Source organism: Oncorhynchus gorbuscha, linkage group LG04, assembly GCF_021184085.1.
Source record: "Oncorhynchus gorbuscha isolate QuinsamMale2020 ecotype Even-year linkage group LG04, OgorEven_v1.0, whole genome shotgun sequence".
In the NCBI taxonomy this organism is placed as follows: domain Eukaryota; kingdom Metazoa; phylum Chordata; class Actinopteri; order Salmoniformes; family Salmonidae; genus Oncorhynchus; species Oncorhynchus gorbuscha.
In genome coordinates this window covers 42,859,655-42,886,964 of record NC_060176.1, presented here as the reverse complement: position 1 = coordinate 42,886,964, position 27,310 = coordinate 42,859,655, and the positions used below count along the sequence as shown (strand labels likewise).

Below are 27,310 nucleotides of genomic sequence, written 5' to 3'. Positions count from 1 at the left end.
ACATTCACTTTCTTGACCATGCTGTAGGTCATGTGACTCTTTGTTACGTGCAAAATGCTTTGTGGACTTCACCGGACAGTGGTTGCTCTCCGGTTTTGTGATAAAACAAAGGTGTGGTTGAATTTATTCTGCCACTGTGTCTTATTGTCTTGGCCTTAGGCATATATCATGGTCGCAAGGCATATCAACTAATAGGTTATAGAGCAAACAATGCAATTATCACAACATATAGGTTGCAATATGGCTTTTTTCCCCTGGCTTAGCTTCCCCAGTGATACTGGTATTTGAGTGTGTTCAAATACACAGCCCAAAACAAGTATTTCAGTTGATTTTTTGAATGGTTATCTTTTTAAACCAAATAGTTGACCAAATTGTATTAAAAACTACATGGGTTAAATGCATGGGAGTGTATTTGAGTTAGTGTATTTTTTCAATGTGTATTTCCAAATACATTCCAATATTCAACTACTTGTTTTTTTTCTTCAAATAAAGGTTATCTGAATACTTGTTTTGAAATGTATTGAAAAGTTGTTAAAATACCTGAAATAGTATTTGAACCCAGGTCTGCTGGCAACATTGGTTCCTTCATTTTATGAGTTTATATCCTAATAAGCCTCCAGATTAAAACTGTTCATATAGCCATAGCATAGTCTTGCTTTAACTGTACTGCACCTTGTCCACAAACCATCCAGCGGAAGAGCCTTTGTTGTTGTGACCCAGGGTAATCTTCCTAATTTTGCCGAGGTGGGGAGCTTCTAAAGTGAACTTGTCCTCCGTGCTTTTCTCAAAGTTATCATTCTTATTGTCCAACCGCCTCTCACCTATGAAAAGGGTCAGATGTAACACTCAGAGCATGTTTGAGTACTATGGGCCCGAATCCTAAACTGTAAATCAGTAACCTACAAGATATCACATTTTAGTTTCTCAATCACACATAACTAACCATTAAAATGACCTATTGTCTGGAATGAAACTCACCGGTGTCACCAAACTCTCCAAAGATGTTGATGAAGACATCAGCATCCGTTCCACTGCCTTTTACATCTGCTGTGAACACGCTCACTACATACTTATTATCTACCAGAGAAAAACACACGTTTGATTAACCATAATACAACTAAATCAGATTGTAACTGGTTTTACACATATTATGCAAAAATCTCAGCCAAGAACCTTCCACAGGCTGCATCCAACACAATCAAATCCAAGATGGCGGACATGGTACCTACATTTGGGCAAGTCCATGGGGTCGAGGCTGCCCAGCAGATCCCTGACAAACAGGTTGTCCCCTTCCACTTTACTGAGCCAGTTATTACAGGTGAAGTAGAACCTCAGGTGAGGTCTTGTAATATCAGTCACCACCACTCTGTCCAAGAACCAGCTGGCATTCAGACCTGTGTTATCATGTTCTATCCTACAGGAGTATTATCAATCAATCAATCAATTAACCAATGAAACATATACACTGAGTGTACAAAACATTAAGAACACCTGCTCTTTCCATGACATAGACTGACCAGGTGAATCAAGGCGAAAGGTTTGATCCCTTATTGATGTCACTTGTTAAATCCACTTCCATCCGTGTAGATGAAGGGGAGGAGACAGGTTAAAGAAAGATTTTTAAGCCTTGAGACAATTGAGACATGGATTGTGAATGTGTGCCATTCAGAGGGTGAATGGGGAAGACAAAAGATTGAAGTGCCTTTGAATGGGGTATGGCATTAGGTGGCAGGTGTACCGGTTTAAGTGAGTCAAGAATTGCAAAGCTGCTGGGTTTTTCACACTCAACAGTTTCCCGTGTGTATCATGAATGGTCCACCACCCAAAGGTCATCCAGCCAACTTGACCCAACTGTGGGAAGCATTGGCGTAAACATTTGGAACGCTTTCAACACCTTGTAAAGTCCATGCCCCGACGAACTGAGGCCGTACTGAGTGCAAAAGGGGGTGCAAGTCAATATTTGGAAGGTGTTCCTAATGTTTTGTGCACTACATATACTGCACCAAATCATATTAAATCCTGAAGGAAAGGTAAAAGTACTACAGGTCTCTAGTGCAGAGTTTCCCAAATGATGGATGATAGCAAGTCTCTATTAAGTTGCAACCTAAATCTGGGTTTTTCTAGAAACATTGTCTTTGTCTACTTGGTGGGTCACAAAAATGTTAACATTTCGAACCACTGCTCTTGTCATGTTTTGTCATTTATTATCTTGTCTTGTCCCTGTGCTTCCCATTCTATTCGTTTCCCCTCTGCTGGTCTTATTAGGTTCTTTCCCTTTTTCTATCCCTCTCTCTCCCCCTCCCTCTCTCACTCTCTCGCTCTCTCTTCTCTCTATCGTTCCGTTCCTGCTCCCAGCTGTTCCTATTCCCCTAATCAATCATTTAGTCTTCCCACACCTGTTCCCGATCCTTTCCCCTGATTAGAGTCCCTATTTCTTCCTTTGTGTTCCGTTCCTGTCCTGTCGGTTCCTTGTCTAGAATTCACCGTGCTGTGTTTGTGTATCGCCCTGTCGTGTCGTGTTTTCCTCAGATGCTGCGTGGTGAGCAGGTGTCTGAGTCTGTCTGGTTCAAGTGCCTTCCCGAGGCAACCTGCTGTTCACCTGCTGTTCAAGATCGAGTCTCCAGTTTGTCCTCGTCATTTCGAGTGAAAGTTGTGTTTTTTGTTTGTATTTACTTTACTGGATTAAAGACTCTGTTTTCGCCAAGTCGCTTTTGGGTCCTCTTTCACCTGCATGACAGAAGGAACCGACCAAGGAATGGACCCAGCGACTTCAGACGCTCGTTACACTGCCGTCGAGATCCAAGGAGCCATGCTCGGCAGACACGAGCAGGAATTGTCTGCTGCTCGCCATGCCGTGGAGAACCTGGCCGCTCAGGTTTCCGACCTCTCTGGACAGTTCCAGAGTCTACGTCTCGTGCCACCTGTTACTTCCTGGCCTGCCGAGCCTCCAGAACCTAGGGTTAATAACCCACCTTGCTACTCCGGGCAGCCCACTGAGTGCCGCTCCTTTCTCACGCAGTGTGAGATTGTGTTCTCTCTCCAACCCAACACATACTCTAGAGAGAGAGCTCGGGTTGCTTACGTCATTTCACTCCTTACTGGCCGGGCTCGAGAATGGGGCACAGCTATCTGGGAGGCAAGGGCTGATTGCTCTAACAAGTTCCAGAACTTTAAAGAGGAGATGATTCGGGTTTTTGACCGTTCAGTTTTTGGTAGGGAGGCTTCTAGGGCCCTGGCTTCCTTATGCCAAGGTGAACGGTCCATAACGGATTATTCTATTGAGTTTCGCACTCTTGCTGCCTCTAGTGAGTGGAACGAGCCGGCGCTGCTCGCTCGTTTTCTGGAGGGACTCCACGCAGTGGTTAAGGATGAGATTCTCTCCCGGGAGGTTCCTTCAGATGTGGACTCTTTGATTGCTCTCGCCATCCGCATAGAACGACGGGTAGATCTTCGTCACCGGGCTCGTGGAAGAGAGCTCGCATCAACGGTGTTTCCCTGCTCCGCATCGCAACCATCTCCCTCCTCTGGCTCAGAGTCTGAGCCCATGCAGCTGGGAGGGATTCGCATCTCGACTAAGGAGAGGGAACGGAGGATCACCAACCGCCTGTGCCTCTATTGCGGAGTTGCTGGACATTTTGTTAATTCATGTCCAGTAAAGCCAGAGCTCATCTGTAAGCGGAGGGCTACAGGTGAGCGCAACTACTCAAGTCTCTCCATCAAGATCCTGTACTACTTTTGTCGGTCCATCTACGCTGGACCGGTTCGGGTGCTACATGTAGTGCCTTGATAGACTCTGGGGCTGAGGGTTGTTTCATGGACGAAGCATGGGTTCGAAACATGACATTCCTTTCAGAGAGTTAGAGAAGCCTACGCCCATGTTCGCCTTAGATGGTAGTCATCTTCCCAGTATCAGATTTGAGACACTACCTTTAACCCTCACAGTATCTGGTAACCACAGTGAGACTATTTCTTTTTTGATTTTTCGTTCACCGTTTACACCTGTTGTTTTGGGTCATCCCTGGCTAGTATGTCATAATCCTTCTATTAATTGGTCTAGTAATTCTATCCTATCCTGGAACGTTTCTTGTCATGTGAAGTGTTTAATGTCTGCCATCCCTCCCGTTTCTTCTGTCCCTACTTCTCAGGAGGAACCTGGCGATTTGACAGGAGTGCCGGAGGAATATCATGATCTGCGCACGGTCTTCAGTCGGTCCCGAGCCAACTCCCTTCCTCCTCACCGGTCGTATGATTGTAGTATTGATCTCCTTCCGGGGACCACTCCTCCTCGGGGTAGACTATACTCTCTGTCGGCTCCCGAACGTAAGGCTCTCGAGGATTATTTGTCTGTGTCTCTTGACGCCGGTACCATAGTGCCTTCTTCCTCTCCGGCCGGGGCGGGGTTCTTTTTTGTTAAGAAGAAGGACGGTACTCTGCGCCCCTGCGTGGATTATCGAGGGCTGAATGACATAACGGTTAAGAATCGTTATCCGCTTCCCCTTATGTCATCAGCCTTCGAGATTCTGCAGGAGCCAGGTGCTTTACTAAGTTGGACCTTCGTAACGCTTACCATCTCGTGCGCATCAGAGAGGGGGACGAGTGGAAAACGGCGTTTAACACCCGTTAGGGCATTTTGAGTACCGGGTTCTGCCGTTTGGTCTCGCCAATGCGCCAGCTGTTTTTCAGGCATTAGTTAATGATGTTCTGAGAGACATGCTGAACATCTTTGTTTTTGTCTATCTTGACGATATCCTGATTTTTTCTCCGTCACTCGAGATTCATGTTCAGCACGTTCGACGTGTTCTACAGCGCCTTTTAGAGAATTGTCTCTACGTAAAGTCTGAGAAGTGCTCTTTTCATGTCTCCTCCGTTACTTTTCTCGGTTCCGTTATTTCCGCTGAAGGCATTCAGATGGATTCCGCTAAGGTCCAAGCTGTCAGTGATTGGCCCGTTCCAAGGTCACGTGTCGAGTTGCAGCGCTTTTTAGGTTTCGCTAATTTCTATCGGCGTTTCATTCGTAATTTCGGTCAAGTTGCTGCCCCTCTCACAGCTCTTACTTCTGTCAAGACGTGTTTTAAGTGGTCCGGTTCCGCCCAGGGAGCTTTTGATCTTCTAAAAGAACGTTTTACGTCCGCTCCTATCCTCGTTACTCCTGACGTCACTAGACAATTCATTGTCGAGGTTGACGCTTCAGAGGTAGGCGTGGGAGCCATTCTATCCCAGCGCTTCCAGTCTGACGATAAGGTTCATCCTTGCGCTTATTTTTCTCATCGCCTGTCGCCATCTGAGCGCAACTATGATGTGGGTAACCGTGAACTGCTCGCCATCCGCTTAGCCCTAGGCGAATGGCGACAGTGGTTGGAGGGGGCGACCGTTCCTTTTGTCGTTTGGACAGACCATAAGAACCTTGAGTACATCCGTTCTGCCAAACGACTTAATGCCCGTCAAGCTCGTTGGGCGTTGTTTTTCGCTCGTTTCGAGTTTGTGATTTCTTACCGTCCGGGTAGCAAGAACACCAAGCCTGATGCCTTATCCCGTCTGTTTAGTTCTTCTGTGGCTTCTACTGATCCCGAGGCGATTCTTCCTTATGGGCGTGTTGTCGGGTTAACAGTCTGGGGAATTGAAAGACAGGTTAAGCAAGCACTCACGCACACTGCGTCGCCGCGCGCTTGTCCTAGTAACCTCCTTTTCGTTCCTGTTTCCACTCGTCTGGCTGTTCTTCAGTGGGCTCACTCTGCCAAGTTAGCTGGTCATCCCGGTGTTCGAGGCACTCTTGCGTCTATTCGCCAGCGCTTTTGGTGGCCGACTCAGGAGCGTGACACGCGCCGTTTCGTGGCTGCTTGTTCGGACTGCGCGCAGACTAAGTCGGGTAACTCTCCTCCTGCCGGTCGTCTCAGACCGCTCCCCATTCCTTCTCGACCATGGTCTCACATCGCCCTAGACTTCATTACCGGTCTGCCTTTGTCTGCGGGGAAGACTGTGATTCTTACGGTTGTCGATAGGTTCTCTAAGGCGGCACATTTCATTCCCCTCGCTAAACTTCCTTCCGCTAAGGAGACGGCACAAATCATTATCGAGAATGTATTCAGAATTCATGGCCTCCCGTTAGACGCCGTTTCAGACAGAGGCCCGCAATTCACGTCACAGTTTTGGAGGGAGTTCTGTCGTTTGATTGGTGCGTCCGTCAGTCTCTCTTCCGGGTTTCATCCCCAGTCTAACGGTCAAGCAGAGAGGGCCAATCAGACGATTGGTCGCATACTACGCAGCCTTTCTTTCAGAAACCCTGCGTCTTGGGCAGAACAGCTCCCCTGGGCAGAATACGCTCACAATTCGCTTCCTTCGTCTGCTACCGGGTTATCTCCGTTTCAGAGTAGTCTGGGTTACCAGCCTCCTCTGTTCTCATCCCAGCTTGCCGAGTCCAGCGTTCCCTCCGCTCAAGCGTTTGTCCAACGTTGTGAGCGCACCTGGAGGAGGGTGAGGTCTGCACTTTGCCGTTACAGGGCACAGACTGTGAGAGCCGCCAATAAACGCAGGATTAAGAGTCCAAGGTATTGTTGCGGCCAGAGAGTGTGGCTTTCCACTCGCAACCTTCCTCTTACGACAGCTTCTCGTAAGTTGACTCCGCGGTTCATTGGTCCGTTCCGTGTCTCCCAGGTCGTCAATCCTGTCGCTGTGCGACTGCTTCTTCCGCGACATCTTCGTCGCGTCCATCCTGTCTTCCATGTCTCCTGTGTTAAGCCCTTTCTTCGCACCCCGTTCGTCTTCCCTCCCCCCTCCCGTCCTTGTCGAGAGCGCACCTATTTACAAGGTACATAAGATCATGGACATGCGTTCTCGGGGACGGGGTCACCAATACTTAGTGGATTGGGAGGGTTACGGTCCTGAGGAGAGGAGTTGGGTTCCGTCTCGGGACGTGCTGGACCGTTCACTCATTGATGATTTCCTCCGTTGCCGCCAGGATTCCTCCTCGAGTGCGCCAGGAGGCGCTCGGTGAGTGGGGGGTACTGTCATGTTTTGTCATTTATTATCTTGTCTTGTCCCTGTGCTTCCCATTCTATTCGTTTCCCTCTGCTGGTCTTATTAGGTTCTTTCCCTTTTTCTATCCCTCTCTCCCCCCTCCCTCTCTCACTCTCTCGCTCTCTCTTCTCTCTATCGTTCCGTTCCTGCTCCCAGCTGTTCCTATTCCCCTAATCAATCATTTAGTCTTCCCACACCTGTTCCCGATCCTTTCCCCTGATTAGAGTCCCTATTTCTTCCTTTGTGTTCCGTTCCTGTCCTGTCGGTTCCTTGTCTAGAATTCACCGTGCTGTGTTTGTGTATCGCCCTGTCGTGTCGTGTTTTCCTCAGATGCTGCGTGGTGAGCAGGTGTCTGAGTCTGTCTGGTTCAAGTGCCTTCCCGAGGCAACCTGCTGTTCACCTGCTGTTCAAGATCGAGTCTCCAGTTTGTCCTCGTCATTTCGAGTGAAAGTTGTGTTTTTTGTTTGTATTTACTTTACTGGATTAAAGACTCTGTTTTCGCCAAGTCGCTTTTGGGTCCTCTTTCACCTGCATGACAGCTCTACAATAGTGTGGAAACTTTACATCTACACACATGTCCAGTCTTCGGTAAAGGCAGAGGAGCTGTCGTACCGTATCTTCTTCAAAGGCCCAACGTTATGAGTTTTGATCCTAAAGACGTCTGTTTTGTTCTTCTCAAAGGCTGTTCTACTCCTGAAATGGGAATACAAGTATGATATAAGGTATCAGACTACACAGAAAATGCATAAAGAACTTCCCAACTCCTCGCTGTATTTTAAGGTCTTATAAATAATGCTTCAACTGAAATTAAGGTAGTAGACAATTATTCTTGAACAAAAACAAGCATGTTATCAAGTAAGCATCCCGAAGCAAACTTTGAGAATAATGCAATTTAGACACACAATCGGGTCAAATTCCATTTATATTTCAAAATATAGAATTTTCACACATAAGAAAAACACTAAATGCAACATAAGCAGGAGAAACACTAATCATATTACCAAACACACTTGTCTTACTATGTTTTCATTGCATTTACCTTATAGAAATGATTTGCTGTTCAAACCAAATCTCTTCAATAAGTATGAGCCATAGAATACCACAGTATGATTCATAATACCCATAAAACCTAGCAGTCAAATAAGGAAAGGGTTACAATAGGTTTTCCACCATTATTTTATAAACACTTAAAGAAATAGTATTCTTTTTTATTAATAATACAATTACTTTATTTTATAAACTCTTAAACACTTAAAATAAGGGCTGTGTTTCATGTAGGCTTACCCTGGTTTGGCATTTTGAAAACCGTGTAAATCTCTCTAGGACAAGGTGACCTTTATCAATATACACTACTGGTCAAAAGTTTTAGAACGCCTACTCATTCAAGGGTTTTCCTTTATTTTGACTATTTTCTACATTGGAGAATAATAGTGAAGACATCCAAACTATGAAATGACACATATGGAATCATGTGGTAACCAAAAAAGTGTTAAACAAATCAAAATATATTTTATATTTGAGATTCAAATAGCCACCATTTGCCTTGATGACAACATTGTACAGTCTTGGCATTCTCTCAACTAGATTCATGAGGTAGTCATCTATCACAGATAACACTGCTACTCCTACTGCTCTCTCTTCGTCCGCCCACGTGTTCTCGCACACCCCGAGAGCTTCTGGTCAGCGGGGTGGTGGCATAGGGATCCTTATCTCTCCCATGTGGTCATTCTCTCTTTCTCCCCTTACCCATCTGTCTATCGCCTCCTTTGAATTTCATGCTGTCACAGTTACCAGCCCTTTCAAGCTTAACATCCTTATCATTTATCGCCCTCCAGGTCCCCTCGGAGAGTTCATCAATGAGCTTGATGCCTTGATAAGCTCCTTTCCTGAGGACGGCTCACCTCTCACAGTTCTGGGCGACTTTAACCTCCCCACGTCTACCTTTGACTCATTCCTCTCTGCCTCCTTCTTTCCACTCCTCTCCTCTTTTGACCTCACCCTCTCACCTTCCCCCCCTACTCACAAGGCAGGCAATACGCTCGACCTCATCTTTACTAGATGCTGTTCTTCCACTAACCTCATTGCAACTCCCCTCCAAGTCTCCGACCACTACCTTGTATCCTTTTCCCTCTCGCTCTCATCCAACACTTCCCACACTGCCCCTACTCGGATGGTATCGCGCCGTCCCAACCTTCGCTCTCTCTCCCCCGCTACTCTCTCCTCTTCCATCCTATCATCTCTTCCCTCTGCTCAAACCTTCTCCAACCTATCTCCTGATTCTGCCTCCTCAACCCTCCTCTCCTCCCTTTCTGCATCCTTTGACTCTCTATGTCCCCTATCTTCCAGGCCGGCTCGGTCCTCCCCTCCCGCTCCGTGGCTTGACGACTCAATGCGAGCTCACAGAACAGGGCTCCGGAAGGCCGAGCGGAAATGGAGGAAAACTCGCCTCCTGCGGACCTGGCATCCTTTCACTCCCTCCTCTCTACATTTTCCTCCTCTGTCTCTGCTGCTAAAGCCACTTTCTACCACTCTAAATTCCAAGCATCTGCCTCTAACCCTAGGAAGCTCTTTGCCACATTCTCCTCCCTCCTGAATCCTCCTCCCCCCCCCCCCCCTCCTCCCTCTCTGCAGATGACTTCGTCAACCATTTTGAAAAGAAGATCGCGACATCCGATCCTCGTTTGCTAAGTCAAACAACACCGCTGGTTCTGCTCACACTGCCCTACCCTGTGCTCTGACCTCTTTCTCCCCTCTCTCTCCAGATGAAATCTCGCGTCTTGTGACGGCCGGCCGCCCAACAACCTGCCCGCTCGACCCTATCCCCTCCTCTCTTCTCCAGACCATTTCCGGAGACCTTCTCCCTTACCTCACCTCGCTCATCAACTTATCCCTGACCGCTGGCTACGTCCCTTCCGTCTTCAAGAGAGCGAGAGTTGCACCCCTTCTGAAAAAACCTACACTCGATCCCTCCGATGTCAACAACTACAGACCAGTATCCCTTCTTTCTTTTCTCTCCAAAACTCTTGAACGTGCCGTCCTTGGTCAGCTCTCCCGCTATCTCTCTCAGAATGACCTTCTTGATCCAAATCAGTCAGGTTTCAAGACTAGTCATTCAACTGAGACTGCTCTTCTCTGTATCACGGAGGCGCTCCGCACCGCTAAAGCTAACTCTCTCTCCTCTGCTCTCATCCTTCTAGACCTATCGGCTGCCTTCGATACTGTGAACCATCAGATCCTCCTCTCCACCCTCTCCGAGTTGGGCATCTCCGGCGCGGCCCACGCTTGGATTGCGTCCTACCTGACAGGTCGCTCCTACCAGGTGGCGTGGCGAGAATCTGTCTCCTCACCACGCGCTCTCACCACTGGTGTCCCCCAGGGCTCTGTTCTAGGCCCTCTCCTATTCTCGCTATACACCAAGTCACTTGGCTCTGTCATAACCTCACATGGTCTCTCCTATCATTGCTATGCAGACGACACACAATTAATCTTCTCCTTTCCCCCTTCTGATGACCAGGTGGCGAATCGCATCTCTGCATGTCTGGCAGACATATCAGTGTGGATGACGGATCACCACCTCAAGCTGAACTTCGGCAAGACGGAGCTGCTCTTCCTCCCGGGGAAGGACTGCCCGTTCCATGATCTCGCCATCACGGTTGACAACTCCATTGTGTCCTCCTCCCAGAGCGCTAAGAACCTTGGCGTGATCCTGGACAACAAACTGTCGTTCTCAACTAACATCAAGGCGGTGGCCCGTTCCTGTAGGTTCATGCTCTACAACATCCGCAGAGTACGACCCTGCCTCACACAGGAAGCGGCGCAGGTCCTAATCCAGGCACTTGTCATCTCCCGTCTGGATTACTGCAACTCGCTGTTGGCTGGGCTCCCTGCCTGTGCCATTAAACCCTACAACTCATCCAGAACGCCGCAGCCCGTCTAGTGTTCAACCTTCCCAAGTTCTCTCACGTCACCCCGCTCCTCCGCTCTCTCCACTGGCTTCCAGTTGAAGCTCGCATCCGCTACAAGACCATGGTGCTTGCCTACGGAGCTGTGAGGGGAACGGCACCTCAGTACCTCCAGGCTCTGATCAGGCCCTACACCCAAATAAGGGCACTGCGTTCATCCACCTCTGGCCTGCTCGCCTCCCTACCACTGAGGAAGTACAGTTCCCGCTCAGCTCAGTCAAAACTGTTCGCTGCTCTGGCTCCCCAATGGTGGAACAAACTCCCTCACGACGCCAGGACAGCGGAGTCAATCACCACCTTCCGGAGACACCTGAAACCCCACCTCTTTAAGGAATACCTAGGATAGGATAAAGTAATCCTTCTCACCCCCCCCCCCCCCTTAAAATATTTAGATGCACTATTGTAAAGTGGTTGTTCCACTGGATGTCATAAGGTGAATGCACCAATTTGTAAGTCGCTCTGGATAAGAGCGTCTGCTAAATGACTTAAATGTAAATGTAAATCTAGAATGTATTTCAATTAACAGGTGTGCCTTCTTAAAAGTTAACTTGTGGAATTTATTTCCTTCTTAATGTGTTTGAACCAATCAGTTGTGTTGTGACAAGGTAGGGGGGTATACAGAAGATAGCCCTATCTGGTAAAAGACCAAGTCCCTATTATGGCAAGAACAGCTCAAATAAGCAAAGAGAAATGACAGTCCATCATTACTTTAAGACATGAAGTCAATACGGAAAATGTCAAGAACTTTGAACGTTTCTTCAAGTGCAGTCACAAAAACCATCAAGCACTATGATGAAACTGGCTCTCATGAGGAGCGCCACAGGAATGGAAGACCCAGAGTTACCTCTGCTGAGGATACGTTCATTAGAGTTACCTGCCTCAGAAATTGCAGCCTAAATAAATGCTTCACAGAGTTCAAGTAACAGACACATCTCAACATCCAACTGTTCAGAGGAGACTGTGTGGTCGAATTGCTGAAAATAAACCACTACTAAAGGACACCAATAAGAAAAAGAGACTTGCTTGGGCCAAGACACACAAGCAATGAACATTAGACCGGTGGAAATCTGTCATTTGGTCTGTAGTCCAAATTGGAGATTTTTGGTTCCAACCGTAGTGTCTTTGTGAGACGCGGTATGGGTGAACAGATGATCTCTGCATGTGTAGTTCCCACCATGAAGCACGGAGGAGGAGGTTTTATGGGGTGGGGGTGCTTTTCTGGTGACACTGTCTGTGATTTATTTAGAATTCAAGGCACACTTAACCAGCATGGCTACCACAGCATTCTGCAGCGATATGCCATCCCATCTGGTTTGGGCTTAGTGGGACTATCATTTGTTTTTCAACAGGACAATTACCCAACACACCTCCAGGCTGTGTAAGGGCTATTTGACCAAGAAGGAGAGAAATGGTGTGCTGCATCAGATGACCTCCACAAACCCCTGACCTCAACCAAATTGAGACGTCTTTTTGATGAGTCTAACCACATAGTGAAGGAAAAGCAACCAACAAGTGCTCAGCATATGTGGGAACTCCTTCAGGACTGTTAGAAAAGCATTCCAGGTGAAGCTGGTTGAGAGAATGCCAAGAGTGTGCAAAGCTGTCATCAAGGCAAAGGGTGACTATTTGAAGAATCTCATATATAAAATAAATGTTCATTTGTTAAACACTTTTTTGGTTATGTCTTCACTATTATTCTACTATGTATAGAATAGTTCAAATAAAGAAAATCCCTTGAATGAGTCGGTCTTCTAAAATGTTTGACCAGTAGTGTATTTACCCCCCCAAAATGAAATGTGAATTGGCTGCTAATGTGGCTATCATTAAGAACTACAAATACCATGGTGATCTAGACGAGACCACCGAATTGAGGCAAATGTAAGAATCTCTGGATTAACTATCTAATGTTAGCTAAATGTAGTAGTGAATAAACTGGCTACATTTCTTTAAATTGGCAATTCTATGAACTGACTTATTAAAGTTTTAAATTGTCACAATACCTGTTTAGCAAGGGTTTCAACTAGAGATGACGTGCAGGGATATGTTGTCTTTTATGATGTCTGCTTTGATGCTAATTTGAATGTTCAAATATGAGAATAAATAGAGCCGTATATATTGATGAAAGTCACCTTGTACAAGAGAGCTACATTTTTTTTCTTATGTACCCCAGATGACAGTTCTGCTCAAAATACTAATTATGTATTTTCAACAATCAAAAATACAGGATAAAATGTGACCCAACAGTAAAAGACTACCACTGAAATACCTCTTTTCCGTGCTGTGATATTGGAGATAAAAGGATAAAGAACAGATGTTAAACCTCAAACCAACAGAAACAATCAATATATGTTTTGCAATTTAATGTATGTCAGTGTAATGAGAGGATTGGCTCTAATTAGATTACAGTTCAGATTTCTGTAGAGCTTTTCATGTTGTCTCAGTTTGGCTAACAACATCAATGTTAATTAGATTAAAATACAAACTGATAATTGACTACTTTTATTTATTCAAAATTCAATTGTATATAATATCTAAGACAGTCCACAAAGGGGACTCACTTGCTAGCCAGATGCACCTTCGGAGTGATGCCATATTCCCCGAAGAGAGTGATAAACACGTTGGCATCGGTGCCCGCCCCCCTCTCATCTCCAGTGATGGTCACCACCTCATAAACTGCAGGGGTGTATGACATGGCAAAGAGAGAGTTAGAGGCACAGACAGACAGATACAAAACACAGTCAGATCGAGAATGAGATATAGTGTGTGTGTGTGTGTGTGTGTGTGTGTGTGTGTGTGTGTGTGTGTGTGTGTGTGTGTGTGTGTGTGTGTGTGTGTGTGTGTGTGTGTGTGTGTGTGTGTGTGTGTGTGTGTGTGTGTGTGTGTGTGTGTGTGTGTGTGTGAGTGTGAGTGAGTGAGTGAGTGAGTGAGTGAGTGAGTGAGTGAGTGAGTGAGTGAGTGAGTGAGTGAGTGAGTGAGTGAGTGAGTAAAACAGTACTGTAGAGTCAAAAATAAAGAAAGTCTACAACTAGTTGTAAGTATTCTAGGTAGACATCCAAAAAATGTAATAACATTGTCGGGTCCTTTTCATTAAGTTAAACAAGCCATTGTTATTGATAGGTGTCATGTTACATTTGAGATGCAGACATAGGCCTACCTCATACCTGTGAATACTTTAAGTGTTGTATTACCAAGAAAATTAAGGTCAACAATAAAGCTATTACACCAGGAACCAGCAACGATACAGCCATTGTATTAATCAATTGCAGTCAACCTATAACGGGGGGAGCTCATGCATTGAGAAATAGTTAAGGATGCAAATATTTTCTGTGTAGTAGACCTATTATATTTCTGGCAATCATGTTTGAAGCTAGCCAGCCAATAATACTACGAGGTCTGTATTTTGTATGTTCTTTCATTTATTGTTTGTGCCCATTTATTACCATTATGTTTGATGCTGTGACCTGCTTCTGTTCCTGATCTGTGTGCCACATTCTAGTTACACAGTACAATGTACAATATAATGTGTCCTACCTTTCTTCTTGTGGTACTCATCCTCATAGTTCTCCATGGTATCTGGCTCATAGTTCCGTAGTTCATTCTCATAGATCTCCACGTAGTTCTCAACCAGCTTCTTTTTTTTGCCTTTCCCCTTTTTGGTGTCCTCATCACTGTCCCCCCCTGAGCCTTTCTTGGCCTTTTTCTTCTTCTTTTTGCCATCCCCTTCTTCATCCCCCTGTTCACGAGTTTGTTCGTCCTCTTTCTTGTCCTTTTTGGATTTTTTGTCGTCGTCTTTAGATTTTTTGTCCTTTGACCCCATGTCGTTCTCCTGGTGGTCTTTTTGGTTCCCTTACTGGTGGCCTCAATCACACCAGGGAGCCTCTCTGCTCTCTTTTTCTTGTTATTGATGGTATCACTGTGATCTTCATCATCTGTACTCTTAAGACTCGCTGCTTCTCACCTCATACTCCTCCTCGCTGTCCTTCTTAGCTTTCTTCTTATTTTTCTTTACTTTTCCTTTGTTCTCCCCCTTTTTCTTGCTGCTTTTTACATCAGGCTCAGAGGTGTCAGAGTGGTACCCTTCTTCTGGAGCTTTTGATTTCTTCCTTTTCCCCCTGCCACCTCCAGCATCCTCTGTGCCAGTGACCCTCTTACGCTTCGTCTTGGGCTCTGGCTCCTGATCCTCTGAGCTCTCGTCATCCACCTCTTCGGTTCCACCACTGCCCTTGGCATTGTTTTTTTTTTTTTTCCGGGGACATCTTTAATTTATTTACTACCTTGTAACTGTAACTGATTCCAGTGTGTACCGGTGAAACACGATTAAACTGACCTGTAGTGTCACCGTAGTGACCAGCCGGTGCCAGCAGGATGGGGCCAGAGCCATACAGACTCCTGGGTAGAGCAGACTGCAGGATGGCTTGAGGTGGCTGGGGCAGCCCTCTCCTGCTGTAGTTCCCCACCTGAAACAGCAACAGCCACTGAGCTCATTAAAAATTACTACCACTGCTGGGTTGTCACCTGATCAGTTGAGAAAGCCCCTGTGAAAATCGAGAACAAGACAGAAAATTCTATCCTATATTAGAAGCTGATGAGGGTTCTACAACTCAAAGAGGAGATATGTGGTTCAAACAATAACACATCAGACAACCTGCCACTGTTTTGGTAAACCGCTGAGAGATGGAGCTGGAGAAATGTACCCACTCAAATTCATTGACAGAGCTATGCATGCAAGTTCTTTACATACATGATTTACAAATTGTAGTGTTAATGTTTTGAGGCAATAAAGTATTTACAATGACTTTGTTTACAAAAAATGGAATTAAACATGTTTATATTTCTGCTGTGATGCGATAGGACAGCAGAACTAAAGGCATTTAAGTTATTCTTTCAGTCAATGGATATCATTTATGATGACTCCCTGGTGACTATAGGATAACGTTTTTTTAAAGTACCTCCTAAATCGCTCCATCAACTTCATGTAGTCATGCTGAAGGTCCAAAGAAATATGCATAAAGAGAAACAAGTAGTAACCACGTGAGCAAGGGAGATGAAAGTTATAATGTCGGATTTTCTGGACTCAAAATTGACAGTAGCCTCAACAGACCGCTAGTATTCGCTGCTGTTCCTGTCTCTCGGGGCAAAATTGGCATCTGGCATGATGGGATAACATTATCTCAAAATAAAAATATAATTATAATACAATACATGTTGTATTACAGTATTTTGTATTTAAATTTCAACGACCAACATCAATTAGTTTACGTTCCGTGCTAGTGAAAGGAACACATTATTGGCAGCTCTTGTTTTGCTACAGCATACCGGTACGGACTGAATATAGTGCAACACAAAACCTTTTTCCGGTCTCTATCGTGCGAACTTCGGCAAGAAGATGGTAAGGGTGGACCGAGATTACATTGAAAATCTCAAATCATCCGCTTTAATGCATTTTCTCCCTTATCATCTGCATTATTGTTGTGAAGATGAAAGCAATTAAGTGTCACAGACCCCAGTATATCACGGGTTCAGTTTCATAATCAGTAGTTATCAACCCGACGAATGAACTGTAACGTTAACTAGTTTACAAATCATTCTCAAAATGAAAGCAAACCATTTTTTTTGTCCCCCATAAAATATATATTTTTAAAGACGGAATTTATTAGTATGTCCTTATTTTCATCGTCTAAAAAAGCGAAAGCCGTGCCTAAGTTTCACTGGTTTTCACTAGCATCATGTTAGCCAACTGACATAGCTATGTGACATTATGCAGTTGTATGTAATGCTGTGTTTGGAATTAACTATACTGGCCAATTGTTATTGCTTTTAATACATGTTTTATGTTTCCCAGACGAAGGGAACGTCGTCATTTGGTAAACGTCGCAACAAGACGCACGCCCTGTGTCGTCGGTGCGGCTCCAAGGCATACCACCTCCAGAAGTCCTCCTGCGGAAAGTGTGGCTACCCCGAAAAGCGCAAGAGAAAGTGTGAGTGGCTCATGCTGTTCTTGAATGTCTGGCAGGTGGTTAGCTAGTTGTTATTGATAAATCAGCTCATCCATCGGTGTGACCAATGGGGACTCATCAGTGAGGCTAGATGGATGGATGTATACCGCAGGTCATGTCAGAAGTTTTCGGTGATGCCTAACGTTATGTCAAAAAGAAAAGAGCTGAAATTAAAGATGTCCTCACACGCGGGGGTTTAGACAAGCTGTAGTTTTGCTCTTCATTGATTCTTACACGCTCATCATTTTTACCCGTGCAGATAACTGGAGTGCCAAGGCCAAGCGACGCAGCACTACCGGAACTGGCCGTATCAGACACCTGAGGGTCGTCTACCGCAGATTCAGGTGAGTCCAACATCCTTCTTGCAATGTTTCCCACGGAATTCAAAGAAGAGCTGTTCTTTAGGCATTATGTACCTCAATTTCTCCATTGTTTGCTTGCATTTTTGCCTGTTGAATGTGAGACTGGATTAAACGTTTTGGCTGTGCAGAGACTCACCTGATCTTAATGTAACATTGTGTGATTTCACCAGCTAGGTTTGCCTTGATGGATTTGGTTGTGGTCTACACGGATACATTTCAGTGCTGGGTTGAACCCTCAGTTTTGTTAATGTTGAGATAATATTAGGGGTTATTTTATATACCATGAGGTAGGTGGTGTTAGTTTTATTTGTTTCGTTAGTGACTGTTAGGTAAACTACTCGTCAAATGTGTTTTTCTGCAATCAAATTGTGACTAGGCTGGCATGATTTGACAAGGCAATGGCAGTGAGAGACTTGAATGCTTGTTGACATCTCATGATCAGTGGAGACTTTTGATATCGCCAAGTTGGAAGGCTTATTTCACTGTTCTTTCTTGAATGTTACCTGGCACGAACAGCTATTGTTGCTATGTAAGTTGCTAGTGAAAGACCAGTCTCGTATCACATACTCAACTCTAAGATGTGATGTTAGATTCATTTCTAGTAGACTTAGACAACACTGAAACAGCCTATATACACCCAAGGGCATAAAAGCTAACAGAAACAAGAAAGATAAAGACAAGTGGGAGGCCATGTAACAATGGAGGGCCGTCATACCACACATCACATTGGTCGAGGTGTTAACCCATACAGAAGTTATTTTGATCCGGATGACACTGAAGTTGGACACTGCTTTATAACACATTCAGAAGATTTTTAAGATGCTGAGTAGGCTTATATCAATTGAGAAGAAAGGAAAATACCCAAATACTCTTCTGCCGTGCCATCTTCCAAACGGGTGGTACATGTTGAGGGATGGATGGGGTTATGTTCCTCACAATGTAAAGCATTTGAGACCACCTGATATGAATGTAGTTTACAATTCGTTGTCCTCCTTCCTCATTAACACATTTCACTTTCTCTGGTCTTTTCCAGGAATGGATTCCGTGAGGGAACTGTCCCTAAGCCTAAGAGGGCAGCAGTGGCTGCCTCTAGCTCTTCCTAGGCTGAGTTTGAAATAAATAAATCATAAAACAACTTGATGGCCTCTCATCCTCTAATTTGGTCAGTTTTAGGTTATACAATGAAGATCAAAATGTTGAACTGTTAACTCTGTCAAGAACCCTAGCAGCAACCATTAAGTGTTGGGATCAATGGAAGCTGCTGAGGGGAGAACGGCTCATAATAATGTAATGGCCAGAACAAGCAAATGGAATGGCATCAAAACACCTGGAAACCATGTGTTTGATTTATTTGAAACCGTTCCACTGATTCTGCTCCAGCCATTACCACGAGTCCGTTCTCCCCAATAAACGTGCTACCAACCTCCTGTGGTTGGGATTCAGTTTTATCACTAAAACTTGTTTGAAGGAAGGTTTTCCTGCAACCAGTAGAGGGACACATTTCTTCGTGTTTGTTTCTTGAGGATCTGAAAAATAATAGGGCTCTATTTTGCTGTGCGCCTAGGAATATTAATTCAGGAGCACCAGTGAGCCTGGAAAAATTTACAATTCTAGCTTTAATATCTAAAATATTCTTCATTATGCTCGTAAATTTCTTCATGTGCGCCTACAATTTTCAATTTAGGTGCACCTTGTAAAAAAAAAGGTCAGCGTAGAGCCCTAAATAATTCACTTGTTTATTCTTCAAAGTGCATAAGGCAGAAAAGGTTTAGGATTCTTTAGTCACAGTATTGTGATTTGACAAAAGAGGCATGAAGGAGGGGGGAAAAGCATGTTTGAATAGATATTTAGCAGTTCTAAAAATTCATATATTTCCCACAACTCAAACTACTGGATGAAATGTGAAAATGACATGGGACTAACTGTTATATTAACCAGTAATTGGTTTCAATACAGTAACTACAAATCACTGATTTGTTTGAATAAACATTCAAAGGGTTGCCTTAGGGCTGGTGTACAGTTTACAGAGCATCTCAAAGCCACAATGTGTATGACCTTCCATTCACTGAACATAACGTTTAGAAGTCCATGTAATAGGAAATGTATCTAGCTTTCGTTTATAAAATATGAAGCCAAACTCAGTGGCTCTTCTCATATCTACATGTCAACAGTGTTTTAGTGTGAAGGTATGTGGTAGAGTTGTTACATGTGCATGACACCGTTTTGGAGATGTTTGACGTAACATGTAGAATTGGAATATAAGTAGCTGCCACACCATAGAAGGGTGGGAGTGGTGTTTTGCATTGCAGAGAAAGTTCTGTCTTCAGTTTTCCATTAGTCAATAATCTCCCAATTTAATTGGATTCCCATGGCTGTATATGCTTATTTTCTATTAAAATCCAGAAGGAGCTTTATCATAACAAAGCCGCTAGTCGCTAAAAAGACACAAAAATAAACACATGGCAACTCCCACAGTCCATACAGGATGAAGTGGCGGGAATTAAGAGGAGATATTTTGTCACAGAAGGAAAGAAGAACCTATCCACAGATGGTTTGTGTCAGAACTTTACCTGTGTTTGTTTTCCTTATTGAAAGTGTTGCAAGATGACAAGGCTCTTTAAAAAACTTGATACTAAGTGTACAAATGTGAGGAATTTTACTCCAATATAGTCATTTGGCTTGTTAGCATCAATAAGGTACAAAGGTACTGGACTTTTGAAGTACCTTTGTAGCAGGGTTATATAGCCTACCAATGGATCCATTTCAAACAGCCAGATGTGTCCAAACTGAGAACCAACTGCTGTTCCTTTATTTAGACTACTCCTTTAGTTTAACATCCAGATACTGTATATGTACTATATCATGGAAGATATCATTTTGGTCAACTCTGAGTCAAGTGTTCTGAGTGTTCTTAGAACCTAATGGACTAAACTCCAGTGTTATACCCCAGCACAATTCCAGTAGAAACTCCTCTCGCGGTGCAATGAGTTATATTTGAAATCTTCAGAAGATGGCTTGTGTGTATGTGTAAAACAAAAGGGAGATGATGAGCCAACCACTTGGATGCCTGACAGCCAGACTGTTATTTTGGGACAGGTTCGTTGCAAATTGGGAAGGAATTGTTCTGAAAGGAAATATACAGTGCATTTGGAAAGTTTTCAGAACCTTTGACTTTTTCCACATTTTATGTTACAGCCTTATTCTAAAATAAAAATCCTCAATCTACACACAGTAGTAACCCATAATGACGAAAGCAAAAAAAAAAGGGGTTTTAGAAAATGTTGCTAATTTATTGAAAATAACCTGGAATATGACCTTTACATAAGTATTCAGACCTTTTACTCGGTACTTTGTTGAAGCACCTTTGGCAGCGATTACAGCCTAAAGTCTTCTTGGGTATGATGCTACAAGCTTGTCACACCTGTATTTGGGGAGTTTGTCCCATTCTTCTCTGCAGATCCTTTCAAGCTCTGTCAGGTTGGATGGGGAGCGTTGCTGCACAGCTATTTTCAGGTCTCTTCAGAGATGTTCGACCGGGTTAAAAACTAGGTTCCGGCTGGGCCACTCAAGGACATTGAGACTTGTCCCAAAGCCACTCCTGCGTTGCTTTGGCTGTGTGCTGAGTGTCGTCGTCCTGTTGGAAGGTGAACCTTCGCCCCAGTCTGAGATCCTGAGCACTCTGGAGCAAGTTTTTATCAAGAATCTCTTGTGTACTTTGCTCCGTTCATCTTTGCCTTGATCCTGACTAGTCTCCCAGTCCCTGCCGCTGAAAAACATCCACACAACATGATGGTGCCACCACCATGCTTCATCGTAGGGATGGTGCCAGGTTTCCTCCAGATGTGACGCTTGGCATTCAGGCCAAAAAGTTAAATCTTGGTTTCATCAGACCAGAGAATCTTGTTTTTCATGGTCTGAGAGACTTTAGGTGCCTTTTGGCAAACTGCAAGCGGGCTGTCATGTGCCTTTTACTGAAGAGTGGCTTCTGTCTGGCCACTACCTAAAGGCCTGATTGGTGCAGTGCTCCAGAGATGGTTGTCCTTCTGGAAGGTTCTCCCATCTCCACAGAGGAACTCTGGGGCTCTGTCAGAGTGGCCATTGGGTTCTTGTTCACCTCCCTGACCAAGGCCCTTCTCCCCGATTGCTCAGTTTGGCCGGACGGCTAGCTATAGGAAGAGTCTTGGTGGTTCCAAACTTCTTCCATTTGAGATTGATGGAGGCCACTGTGTTCTTGGGGCCCTCCAATGCTGCATACATTTCTTGGTACCCCCCAGATCTGTGCCTCGACACAATTCTGTCTCAACCTCATGGCTTGCTTTTTGCTCTGACATGCACTGTCATCTGTGGGACCTTATATAGACAGTTGTGTGCCTTTCCAAATCATGTCCAATCAATCTAATTTACCACAGGTAGACTCAATCAAGTTGAAGAAACATCTCAAGGATGATCAATGGAAACAGGATGCACCTGAACTCTATTTTCGAGTCTCATAGCAAAGGGTCTGAATACTTAGTGGCAAGAAAACGTATGTGAACCCTTTGGAACTACCTGAGTTTCTGCATAAATGAATCATAACATTTGATCTGAGCTTCATCTTTGTCACAACAATAGACACACAGTGTGCTTAAACTAATAACACAAATTATTGTATTTTTCTTGTCTATATTGAATACATAATTTAAACATTCAGTGTAGGTTAGAAAAAGTATGTGAAGCCCTAAACTAATGACTTTGCCTAATCAAAGTGACAAGATTGGAGATGTTGATTAGAGCTGCCCTTCCCTATAAAAAACACTCATAAAATTTGAGTTTGCTATTCACAAGAAGCATTGCCTGATATGAACCATGCCTCGAATAAAAGAGATCTCAGAAGACCTAAGATTAAGAATAGTTGACTTGCATAAAGCTGGAAAGGGTTACAAAAGTATTTTTAAAAGCCTTGATGCTCATCAGTCCACAGTAAGACAAATTGTCTATAAATGGAGAAAGTTCAGCACTGTTGCTACTCTCCCTAAGAGTGGCCGTCCTGCAAAGATGACTGCAAGAGCGCAGTTCAGAATGCTCATTGAGGTTAAGAAGAATCCTAGAGTGTCAGCTAAAGACTTACAGAAAACTCTGGAACATGCTAACATCTCTGTTGACGAGTCTACGATATGTAAAACACTAAACAAGAATGATGTTCATGGGAGGACACCACGGAAGAAGTCACTGCTGTCCAGAAAAACATTGCTGCACTTCTGAAGTTTGCAAAAGAGCACCTGGATGTTCCACAGCGCTTCTGGCAAAATATTCTGTGGACAGATTAAACTAAAGTTGAGTTGTTTGGAAGTAACACACAACACTATGTGTGGAGAGAAAAAAAAGGCACAGCACACCAACATCAAAACATTTACATTTACATTTAAGTCATTTAGCAGACGCTCTTATCCAGAGCGACTTACAAATTGGTGCATTCACCTTATGAAATCCAGTGGAACAGTCACTTTACAATTGTGCATCTAAATCTTAAAGGGGGGCCATCCCAACTGTAAAGTATGGTGTAGGGAGCATCATGGTTTGGGGCTGCCTCAGGTTCTGGACAGCTTGCTATCATCGATGGAAAAAGGCATTTTTATCAAGACATTTTGCAGGGGAATGTAAGGCTCTCTTGTCTGCCAATTGAAGCTCAACAGAAGTTGAGGGATGCAACTGGACAATGACCCAAAACACAGAAGTAAATCAACAGAATGGCTTCAACAGAAGAAAATACTCCTTCTGGAGGAGTGGCCCAGTCAGAGTCCTGACCTCAACCCGATTGAGATGCTGTGGCATGACATCAAGAGAGCAGTTCACACCAGACATCCCAATAACATTGCTGAACTGAAACAGTTTTGTAAAGATGAATGGTCCAAAATTCCTCCTGACTGTTTTGCAGGTCCGATCCGTAACTACAGAAAATGTTTGGTTGAGTTTATTGTTGCCAACGGAGGGTCAACCAGTTATTCAATCCAAGGGTTCACACACTTTTCCCACCCTACACTGTGAATGTTTACACAGTGTGTTCAATAAAGACATGAACATGTATAATTGTTTGTGTGTGATTAGTTTAAGCAGACTGTCTTTGTCTATTGTTGTGATTTTTATTACCAATTTATGCAGAAATCCAGGAAATTCCAAAGGGTTAACATACTTTCTCTTGCCACTGTATGTGAATAAGGTATTTCTGTTTTTATTTCGCTTTGTCTTTATGGGGTATTGTGTGTAGCTTGATGAGGAAAAACATTTATTTAATCCATTTTAGAATACGGCTGTGAGTCATTCTTTCGTTGTTGAAAAAGTCAAGGGGTCTGTATACTTTCAGAAGGCACTAAGTGAATGTACAAAGTGTAGATGTTTGCACTTTGAAATGGTTAAGGAAATAAGGAAACAGCTGACACAAAGTGTGGTTGTTATTAGTGCAAAGTTCATAATGACTAAACCTTATTTTGTTTACATCATTGATGATCAAACCCTGGTTTGTTATAAATCAGCCAGGTGTTCTTTTTTTCATGTTCATGAGAAGTCATCATTTGCTCGTCACATTCAGGTTGACTTATTTGTGGATTTGTTTATTTTCATTTCACATCATAATGATAAATGCCTGGATAGCACAACTGAGGCCAGAGGATCTAAATAATTATATATATTTTTAAATAGTGTGTGTACCACAAGTCTCAGCCTGTCTTAAATGAGACAGCAACTTGTCAGACTCCAGACTCCTGATCCTTAACCAGTGAATACAGAACAGGAAATATATTGAGGGTTCCGGGTGAACTGAAGTGAACTGTAACAGCTATTCAACTGACAAATCTCAAAGTCCATTGCTGAGAAAGTACCTCATTATGCATAATAATGGCCATGATAATACAATGAAAAAAGTCAAGCAGATCATTCATTATATTCTTCTCATATAAGATACAATTCAACTATTCTATTATTTCTTTATTTTACAATTAAATGTATATCCTTATCATGTATTTCTCCCTATCTGAGTGAAGGGTGAGGTTTCACTCACTAAGGAGGATAGATGGATGCAATCTAAGAGGCAACCACCACATTGGAGGAGATGACAGTTCCTGTAAAACTCATTGTGACCAGAATCCTGGAAGAGAAGGAGAGAGAGGACCCTAATAGGGCTCATTTTAAAGGCTCTCTCTTGCCAATAACCTTTTTGGCAAGGCCCACATTGGAGGACTTCACCTCACATCTGCAGTCCCTTAGATCTTGACGTATTTGCAAGGCCCTGCTCTTCGCAAATACACATAGAGGCGACATTGGATATAGTGTGTGCGTGAGTAAGTGCACTTGTCAACCATTCCCAACCTCTGGTAAAGTACTTACATTTGTTTTGATCCATGCCACTAACAATTAGAACCGTTTGCCCAAACAGTGGAAAGGCATCACAGTTTGCTTCAGGCTAAGACAGAGATGCCAGAGCTGTATCCAAATGGTGACATTTGATCAAATTAATTAAATCATTATTTCACAATAATACAGTACATTTGCATTTTGCTACTTTACTGTACCAAGTTCACAAACAGCATATAGCGCACACAGTAAATAAACACACACTAGATTTTTACATATTAAATTCAAATTCCCTGTTTTCATATTTGGAGATATTTTGTCTTTTGGTTTCATGTCTGAGTTCATGTTAACTCTTAAATCAGGGTCTCCAACTGGTGGGCTGAATTTGGCCTGTGGATGGGTTTATTTGGCCCCCAAGTTTTCTGAGCCAAAAAACATTTTTTTATAGAGTGTTGGACATGAAAGACTAAAAACACCAGGAAATCAGCTCCAATTGATTTTACTTTAGGTCATTTGTACCCAAGTATTCCCACGCATAATAGAAAGAAGTGATCGTATTCAAGCCAGGTTTACAATTATTATGTTTTAGTCAAATATCATATCTGTTTAGGCATCTTGCGGTCAATTTGCAGTTTACAAATTATGTTTTTATTATGTTTTGGCCTCCCGACCATCCACTCAAGAAAACAATCAGCCTGCGGCTGAATCTAGTTGATCCCTGTCTTAAACCATTTCAGGGTTTCTGGAAGCTGCTGAATTTATGGCTTTAGTTGTTGTTGTTTTATCCAGTCTATCAGGGGGAACCTTCTACCAGACCCAGTTCGCCATATCCACTTTTTTTGTAAGGTTCCTATGCTTCCCATTTATCTCACTCACTCAATTACAGACCTGATGGAGGGAAGCCATTTTGAATATGATTCCCCCAAAAATACAGTTTCCCATCAGTAGAACAGTTATTGGACCAAACACACAGTTAGGATTTGGGAAGACTGGGGTCAGTGTTGGCTTGCCTTCGGCATGGCCAGGGTTTATTATGGGATGCTGGGCACTCCCATATACAAGATCAGGATATCGGTGGCGTTCCTGCCTGACGACATTGCAGACTTTTGCAATGCAAAGTCTGCAATATAGCTGTGTGCCACATCATCGACTGGCAGCAGTCAGGCAGGTTGCTAAATCATATAATGTGGTTAGTTGATATGCTAAACACCTATCCAGGTGTTGTGAGATCTGGCAGGTGTCTGCATCTTAGTCAGGAACGTGGGTACTATATGTTAAATATGGTCCAGTCCACTGCCCCAAGAGTTAATATGAAATTTGACTACTGAGTAGAGCAGCATCCCAGAATATCTATCCTCTTGTAAAAGTCTGAGAGCGTCTCCAAAAATCGCTGGAGACCGGAGTTGGCTGGTACACTAGCTTGAAGCTGGGAAATGCTTGTGTGTTTCCAGTATTTTAGTCACAGGACTCTATTGATTTACTTTTCTGGAGGTCTAAAATGCAGCCTTACTCACTTCTCTACGCTTGCTGTGGTGCATAGGTATGTGCAATATATTTTCTTTTACACTTTGTCTTGAACTACAGGCCAGCTGACAAACTTTTGTACAAAAAAAGGTATACTCTGTAATTACGACACCAGTATGAAACCACTGTACTTTCCTAATTTTGGGACGGGGAAGTGGATGTCAGTAATTAGTTATTAGTTATCTAGTAAATAAGTGCTGTCTAATGTATTAACTGTAATATTAACATTGTTTGTTGCTTTATGATATTTCGGTTGAAGAGGTCTGACACCTAAGCCGTAAAAGTGTCAATTATAATGGATTTGTATGAATTTAACCGATTCCCCTTTCAACTCCATTGACCTTGGAGAATGATGTCATTGGGAGGAACATGGATGTTATTTCAAAGCCAACACACACACACACATCAATTATTCATGGCATTCATCAGCAGGTTCTACCATGTCTGTCTTACTCCCTTCCTCTTATATTACCAATGTCCATTTGGGGCCTTTTGGTTTCTTGGGTTAACAATGTGAGGTGTTTACCATAATGTAAGGCAATGCCAAAACAAATGACATTGAGTAAGTGCCATGTCTAATTTGTTTATTCTCACTGTTGGCCTCAATGTGTATATTCCATTCAATGGGTACTACTGTACGTTCACTCTCTTCCCTTGGGTGCATCTCTACTGCTGAATATTGTTCTTGTATGGAGCTAAGTGCATTCCCATCTTGCTAAGGCCAAATATTTAGCAGATTGTTTTTTATTTATTTTACTAGGCAAGTCAGTTAAGAACAAATTATTATTTTTCTCAATGGCGGCCTAGGAACACTGCTTTGTTCAGGGGAAGAACGACAGATTTTTTACCTTGTCAGCTCGGGGATTCAATCTTGCAACCTTTCGGTGACAAGTCCAATGCTCTAACCACTAGGCTACCTGCCGCCCCTTTTGTTTGAATCATATCCGATCTGCCCAATTTTCAGATTCTATGCAGATCATCTTGAGCGGCTAAGAGTTTTCTATTTACTGTGGTTTCTTTTAAATAACAATGAGGATCAAAGTGTTTCATGGAAAGGTGCTGCGTTTAATACTGTTCTGAACCCCATTAATTAAGCTCGTATTCTGAATCTGATGTTTGTGTGAGG

The 27,310-nt window shown here is 43.6% G+C and overlaps 2 protein-coding genes across 2 annotated transcripts in view; one reads left to right on the top strand and one right to left on the bottom strand.

The window, feature by feature from the left end:
* Positions 1 to 13,679, bottom strand: part of LOC124033229 (lipoxygenase homology domain-containing protein 1-like) — a 46,402-nt gene extending 32,723 nt beyond the window's left edge. Inside the window, 5 exon segments of the mRNA XM_046345199.1 lie at positions 673 to 821; positions 979 to 1,077; positions 1,230 to 1,414; positions 7,627 to 7,707; positions 13,535 to 13,679. Of these exon segments, the coding sequence (XP_046201155.1) occupies positions 673 to 821; positions 979 to 1,077; positions 1,230 to 1,414; positions 7,627 to 7,707; positions 13,535 to 13,668 (648 nt within the window). The 5' untranslated portion in view covers positions 13,669 to 13,679.
* A 2,532-nt stretch (positions 13,680 to 16,211) lies between these two features.
* Positions 16,212 to 18,474, top strand: LOC124034096 (60S ribosomal protein L37). The gene is made up of 4 exons (XM_046346836.1): positions 16,212 to 16,365; positions 16,819 to 16,954; positions 17,232 to 17,316; positions 18,368 to 18,474. Exons 1-4 carry the CDS (start codon positions 16,363 to 16,365, stop codon positions 18,435 to 18,437), a joined length of 294 nt encoding a protein of 97 aa, XP_046202792.1. The 5' UTR covers positions 16,212 to 16,362; the 3' UTR covers positions 18,438 to 18,474.
* Positions 18,475 to 27,310: the final 8,836 nt, after the last annotated feature.